Source organism: Penaeus japonicus, unplaced genomic scaffold (genome assembly GCF_977035675.1).
Source record: "Penaeus japonicus unplaced genomic scaffold, GWHDUDI00000001_assembly GWHDUDI00000023, whole genome shotgun sequence".
Taxonomy (NCBI): domain Eukaryota; kingdom Metazoa; phylum Arthropoda; class Malacostraca; order Decapoda; family Penaeidae; genus Penaeus; species Penaeus japonicus.
This window is the reverse complement of record NW_028234425.1, coordinates 30,942,374-30,949,873: the sequence shown is the minus strand read 5'-3', so window position 1 is coordinate 30,949,873 and position 7,500 is coordinate 30,942,374. Positions and strand designations below refer to the sequence as shown.

At 51.6% G+C, this 7,500-nt stretch overlaps 1 protein-coding gene across 1 annotated transcript in view; it reads right to left on the bottom strand.

The window, feature by feature from the left end:
- LOC122260685 (protein O-mannosyl-transferase Tmtc3) overlaps positions 1-7,500 on the bottom strand; it is a 301,116-nt gene that overhangs the window by 109,572 nt on the left and 184,044 nt on the right. Inside the window, exon 2 of the mRNA XM_086550358.1 lies at positions 7,325-7,500. This exon is cut by the window's right edge and continues 4 nt beyond it. Coding sequence (XP_086406484.1) covers positions 7,325-7,500 — 176 coding nt within the window. The remainder of the gene's footprint in view (positions 1-7,324) is intronic.

Sequence of the window (7,500 nt, the reverse complement as noted above, 5' to 3'; positions counted from 1 at the left end):
GTTCGTCCGCATAGCAGCGAGACCATGCGACTCGGGATCATGTGACTCAGAGCCTAGCCGCACAGCGCACACGTGGACAAATTCCAAGCTGATTGCACCAAGGTAATCAGATGCATGTTTACACGGCTACGATTCCCCCCGCGACAAAGCCAGGAATAAGCTCCTAGCTAACGAAAGCAAAGATAATGGACTGAATGAACGAGTTGCCGAACCTTGAACAGGCATATACGTCAGAATACGTAATTCTGCGGTGCATTTGATCAATTTGATTTTCTAATTCTCAGTCGAACATTTACTGGAGTTTGCCTTTCAAAGAAGATGGCGCCCTGATGCATACATACACATACACGCACACATACATATACATACACACACACACATACACACATACACATGTATATACACATACACATGTATATACACCCGATAGTACTCATAAGGACTTTTATGCCGTAACTTTCATGATCTATGTACGGAAATACACATCATGCAAGTGAAACGACAGCTTCATAAAATTTCCAAGACCAAAGAACAAGATAATTTAAAATACCAAAGACAAGATATTCTAAAATACCAAAGAACCAGATATTCTAAAATACCAAAGAACCAGATATTCTAAAATACCAAAGAACAAGATAATACCGAAACACTAATGGGAAAACCCTAGAACATGATACCCCAAAATACCAAACAAATAAGCTCAACCAAGATACCACAAAGTGACAAACAACGGAGCCCCTAGATACCCAAATGCCCAAGAACAAAGGTCGGAGCAAAAGGCAGGAGAAGGTATCCCCTCCTCCATCCTGTCTCATTCTCTCTCTCTCTCTCTCTCTCTCTCTCTCTCTCTCTCTCTCTCTCTCTCTCACTCTCACTCTCACTCTCACTTTCACTTTCACTTTCACTCTCACACTCTCACTCACTCTCACTCTCTCACACACTCACACTCACACACTCACTCACACTCTCACTCTCGACACATTAGCACAGTCATACATAATGTACAAAGATCAAGGGTTCAGATATGTCAAAACTGTCGCCATCTTGTTACATTATGTTGTCCTGGTCTCTTCTGCCGGCAAATTGCAAGGAACCGCGCCCAATGCCCGTGTGAGAAATGGGGAAATAAATAGATAGATAGATAGATAGATAGATAGATAGATAGAGAGAGAGATAAATAGATGGGTGGGTGGGTGAGTGGATGGGTGGACCGATATATGAAAACAACCAAATAATGACAACAAGCAAATAAGCGAAAAAAGGGAAAAGACAGGATGAAAGGTAGGCAGGGTGGAGAGGGGAGGAGGGGTTGAAGGGAAAAGGAGGAAGAGGAGGAGGAGAGAGGGGGAGGAAGAGAAGGAGGAGGAGAGAGGAGGAGGAGGAAGTGGAAGGGAGAGAGGGAGGAGGAAGAGGAAGAGAGAGAGGGAGGAGGAATAGGAAGAGAGAGAGGGAGGAGGAGGAGGAGGAGGAGGAGGAGGAAGAGAGAGGGAGGAGGAGGAAGAGAGAGGGAGGAGGAGGAGGAGGAGGAGGAAGAGGAGAGAGGGGGAGGGGGAGGGGAAGGGGAGAGGGTGCCCAATGGAAGCCAGAACCCCTCGCCTCAGGCAATGGACAGTCAGCCTAACGGAGGCAATTTGCTTAACGATCAAGAAAGCTCAGCCATCGAGCGACAGTTTTGCCCGATTTTATCTATCTTCATCTCTCTCTCTCTTATTTCTTTTTCCTTTTTCTCTTTTCTTTCGCCATTTTCTTTTCTTGCAAAGTATACGTGTGTGTGTGTTGGAGGGGGGGGAGGTCTTACTCCGACAGTACGGCTTAATGTTGCATCATCGACTGAAACGATATCAAAGGTATCCGTTGACGTGTCCAATGGAGGAAATCTATATATCCATAAGATTGAAAAGTCGTTTCCGATCAATTACCGTGCGTTTACATTTGGCGTTGCCTTGTCATTAGAGTGAAAGAGAGAAAGGGAGGAAGGGAGGAAGGGAGAAAGGGAGAGAGGGAGGGAAGGAGGGAGAGGGAGAGAGAAAGGGAGGGAGGGAAGGAGGGGGAGGGGGAGGAGGTTGGGAGGAGGAGGGAGAGGGAGAGGGGGAGGGAGGGAGGGAGGGAGGGAGGGAGGGAGAGGGAGAGGGAGAGGGAGGGAAAGATGGGTAGAGAAGGAGAGGGGGAGAGGGAGAGATGGGGAGAGAGGGAGAGAGAGAGATTAAATATACATCAAAACTGATAGAACATCAATCATGGACCACATAGTTAGCTGCCGGCTGGGTTATTAGGGAGTTCCTATTTCCGACACGATAACACCCCCCCCCCCCATTAATTCTGCCCATACATCATGCTATTAAATTTACTCGCAACATTTTTACAATTATCCCGCCCATTATCCTTAATACCGGGATTTTAATGCCCCTAAAAAAGTGATTAATACTAATGCTATCTAATCTACATCGCTAATACTAAAACACGTTCACCAGATAATCCAATAAAAAAAAAATAATAAAAAAAAATAAAAAAAAATAAAAGAACCCTCTCCACTTGAGTTTCCGTTTGCACCCTTCTCTATCAAACTCAAATGCAACCAATGCAACGAGCGAGCAAAGGAGATAAAACGAAACGGCTACAATGCGAAAGAAACGGTAAATCGAGGCGTTTCGAGTTTTATCGCCCGACTCGAAATGTTACGATTTATTGAACTTTTTTTGTTTGTTGTTGCTGTTGCAATTGCTGTTGCTGTTTAATTTCATCCTTCTGTATATTATCTTATTTATCTCTTTTTCCCATTCATTGTCTTTTACTCCCTTTCGACTTTTCTCTTTTTCTTTTTTTTTCTCTTCCTCTTCTTCCTTTTCCTTCCTCTCATCCGCAGGGAGGGGAGAGGAAGGGAGGGAGAGGGAGAGGGAGAGGGGGGGAGGGGGGGAGGGAGGGAGAGAGGGGGAGGGAGGGAGGGAGGGAGAGAGAGAGAGAGAGAGAGAGAGAGAGAGAGAGAGAGAGAGAGAGAGAGAGAGAGAGAGAGAGAGAGAGGGAGAGGGAGAGAGAGAGAGAGAGAGAGAGAGAGAGAGGGAGGGGGGAGGGGGAGGGGGAGAGAGAGGGAGAGAGGGAGGGAGAAGGGGAGGGAGAGGGGAGGGGGAGGGGGAGGGGGAGGGAGAGGGAGAGGGAGAGAGAGAGGGAGAGGGAGAGGGAGAGGGAGAGGTAGAGATAGAGAGAGGAGACAGAAAGAGAGAAAGAAAGAGAAGAAAAAAAAAGTGAAAGAGAGAGAGAGAGAGAGAGAGAAACAGGTTCTCCTTAGCCTTGATATGTAAGAAGGAAACGCGACCCCCCCCTCCCCCTTCCTCATCCCCTCCCCCAGCCGCCCCCCCCCCCTCCACGTGCACTGCCTTCGTGCCTTTGAGAATGCCTTGGCCACAGGACCGCCTCGGGATGGCCGCGTGTTGGGAGGGCGTTGGGGGGGGGTCTCTCTAGGGTGAAGGAGTAGCTTTGCATTGCATGTTGCAAGTGTTGTTTTTTTCCCAGAGTGTGTATGTGTGTGTGTGTGTGTGTGTGTGTGTGTGTGTGTGTGTGTGTGTGTGTGTGTGTGTGTGTGTGTGTGTGTGTGTGTGTGTGTGTGTGTGTGTGTGTGTGTGTGTGTGAGAGAGAGAGAGAGAGAGAGAGAGAAGAGAGAGAGTGAGAGAGAGAGAGAGAGGGAGAGAGAGAGAGAGGGAAGAGAGGGAGAGGAGAGGAGAGAGAGAGAGGGGAGGGAGAGAGAGGGAGAGAGGGGGGAGAGAGAGAGAGAGGGGGGGAGAGAGGGTGCGAGGGAGGGAGGGAGGGAGGGAGGGAGGGAGGGAGGGAGTGAAAGAAAAAGAGAGAGAGAGACGAGGGGAGAAAGAGGGAAAGTGTGTTCGGCGAAATAATGTTAGTGTCTTTTGCCGAAAGCAATGGGCTCTCAGTTGCCTGCCTGTAGCCTGAACTCAAAGGGCTTCCCCGCCGTTACGTTGCAGAGCCTTAGGTCTTTTCCCCCTTTCCCCTTACAGGAACTATATGGAAGTACGCATAAAATCTCTCTCTCTCTCTCTCTCTCTCTCTCTCTCTCTCTCTCTCTCTCTCTCTCTCTCTCTCTCTCTCTCTCTCTCTCTCTAATATATATATATATATATTTATATGTATATATATATATATATATATATATATATATATATATACATATTGCCATTTTAAAAGCAGTTACCTAGACATTATTCCAAAATCTGAGAACCATACAGCAGTCGAAATGTAACTACGAACACAAATAGCGCCTGACTTTTCACCTAAATTCCTCCCCCCCCCCCCCCCGTCGCCCTTACCCCTTACCCCCCTCCTTACTCGGAATTACTTGCAACTTGCTAAGAAGTACGCGGATCAAGTTGTACGGCTTCGGGAATATTGCCAAGCTCACAAGACAACCTTACAAGACCTGCAATGATCTCTTCCCCCCAGGTACCCTCCGTTCCTACCCTTCCTCACCCCTCCCTGTCCCTATCCCCATCCCCACCCCTTCCTTTCAGCCGTTTCCATCCCCTTCCCTATCCTCCTTCTCATCCCGATCCCCCTCTCCTACTCCAGAGAGAGAGAGAGAGAGAGAGAGAGAGAGAGAGAGAGAGAGAGAGAGAGAGAGAGAGAGAGAGAGAGAGGGAGGGAGGGAGGGAGGGAGGGAGGGAGGGAGGGAGGGAGGGAGGTAGATAGAGAGAGAGATAGAGAAAGAGAAAGAGAGAAAGAGAGAGAGAGAGAGAGAGAGAAAGAAAGATAAAAAGAGAAAGAGAAAGAGAGAAAGCGCAAGAGAGAGCGAGGGTGAGTAGAGAAGCGAGAGAGGTGAAAGAGAGGAGAGAAGAGGGAGAGAGAGGGAGAGAGACGTGCGCGATGAGTGAGAGAGACAGAGCGGAAGACGAGAGCAGCGCAAGAGGAGAGAGAGCGGATGGGATGAGAGCGAGAGAGAGAGAGAGAACGACAGATAAAAGAGGAAAGTCGACAGGCAAGAGAGTCCCCGACCGCAGAGCACACAAGCCACGGAACCACCTGCGCCGCCTCTGCACCAGCACCTTCAGTACAAAAGAACCGCCTCGAAAAGTAAGCGACTCGTCCTCCAGGCGCGAAGTCCCTCCAGGTGCTGCATCGAGGACGACGTCCCGGCCCGACAACCTCCTCCCGCCGCTCCATTCCCGGCCCGCAGGAGTAACAGCTGGTGGAGAAGCCTAGATAACCCGGAACTTTCTCCCCCACATTGCATTAATACCAAGTTTCCCGCTTGGCCGCCACCTGGTACCTCCAAACAAACAAATAAACAACACAAAAATACAAGAAGTTCCCAATGAGCCTGGAGGCGGCAGGGGAAGCTTAGGGGGGGGGGGGGCACACACACACATACAGACACACACACACACACACACACACACACACACACACACACACACACACACACACACACACAGCGGGGTCTTGGAAGGGGAATGGTCCAAGGGGGAATAGCGAGCGAGGGGAAGCGTTTGATGTTGGCTCTTAAGCGTGGGGACGGGTGGGAAGGGGGTTATATTTTAAAGATAACAGTCTTTTTGTTACAAACCTTCTTCAATACCACCCCACCCCCCCTAGCCAACCACAAATCCTTTACTCCACCAATTCATCACAACAGAAATCATTATATGATTATTGAAAGAATATAAGGGGGTTTAGTTTTTTATAGAGTGAATTTTTTAGTTTTTTGGAGAAGATATACTAGATTTTTTTTAGATTATTTTTCTTAGGAGAATTTTTATTGTTTTTTTATTTTTATTTTTATAGTTTTTTTTTTTTTTTTTTTTTTTTTATTTGTTTTTTTTTTTAGGGTCTTTTTTTTACTTTAGTGTTTTTTTTTTGAGAGGGAAAGGGGGAGGAGGGGGGTAGGGGAAGGGGATCCTGGGCTGACTGGCCAATGCGCGTCGAGGTAGAGAGGCAATAAGCTCATAACAACTTCACGTGCTGATGTCTAGGGCTCTCTCTCTCTCTCTCTATCTCTCTCTATCTCTCTCTCTCTCTCTCTATATATATATATATATATATATATATATATATATATATATATATGTGTGTGTGTGTGTGTGTATGCGTGTGCGATGTGAGTGTGCGGTAGATGCGAGAGTGCGCGTGTGCGTGTTGCGTGTGCGTGGCGTGTGCGTTGTGACGTCTGTTCGTGAGCGTGAGCGTGTGCGATGCGCGGTGAGCAAAGGCGTTGTGGTGTGCGTGCTGTGCGCGTGCTGTGTGCGTGTGGTGTGCGTAGTAGCGTCGTGGATACGCGTGTGCGTGTGTACTCGGGTGCACCTGGAAGCTCCGTAAGGTCAAGCGTAAGTGATAAAGCCATACATTAGGTCTGGGATGGGGAGAGAGAAAAAAATAATAATAATAATACATCAGAGAAAGAAGACACCCCTCCCTCCCCTTACCCCCCAAAAAAAAAATAGGAAGAAAAAAAAAAAAAAAAAAAAAAACAAGAAGAAACCGCCCCGTGGCACTCACCTTCTGCATGGATATAATAATTTCTAGTTTCTGAGGGGGAGCGGCTGGCGCACCCTCCCTCCGCCACCTCCCTCCACCCCTCCCGTCAGTCCGCCGGGGGGGGCCCCCGCTGCGTCCCGCAGCCCCCCGCCCCTCCTCCCCCGCCCCGCACATCTACTACCAAGCGTCCCATCCCCGCCCGTACCCCCACCCGTTCGTCTCGTCCCCCCCCCACCTCGACCCCCCCTGCATCGCGGCCCCCCGTCCCAACCACTCCCCCGGGTGTCCCTCCGCCGCCCACCCCCCCTTTCCCGCCCACACCCTCCGCCGTTTCCCGCCCGTCCCTCCCCCACGTCCCCGCTCCACTCACCGCCCGTCCTCCGCCCTGCCTCGTCCCCACTCCGCAGCCGCCCCCCCACCCCCGCCGCCCCGCCCAGGGATACCATCCGCCGACCCTCCCGTTTCAACCGCGCCGTCGCGCCCCCCTCCCCCAGCCACCGCCCCCGTCCTCTCCGACCCCACCCCCCCGCGCCGCCTCCCTCCGTCACCACTCCCCCGTCCCCCCGCCCCCCGTCACGTCCTCCCCCCCCGCCCCCCCTCGTCCTCTCGGCCGCCCGCCTCCCCGCTCCCTCTCCCCCCCCCCCCTCCCCCCGCCCCGCCCGCCCCCCGCTCCAACCCCCCCGCCGTCCTGTCCGTCCCCCCGTTCCGCCCCCGCGCACCCGTCGCCTTCGTTCCCGCCTCCCGCCCCCCCCGCCGCCGCCACCCCCCCCCCCCTCCTGCCCGCCCCGCGACCTGTCCGCCCCATCCCCCCTCACCACCCCTGCGCCCCCCCAGCCTCACTCCAGCCCGCGCGTCCCCCAGAAGTCGTGGAGGAAGAGGTTGGTGATGGGGGTGTGGGGCCGCAGGTCGCGGTTCTCCTTGATGGCGGAGATGTCATCGAAGACGAAGCTGCAGCTGAGGGCGTTCCAGTACACGGCCAGAGCCACCACGAACACCAGCGTCCCGTACACCCAACCGCACACGCAA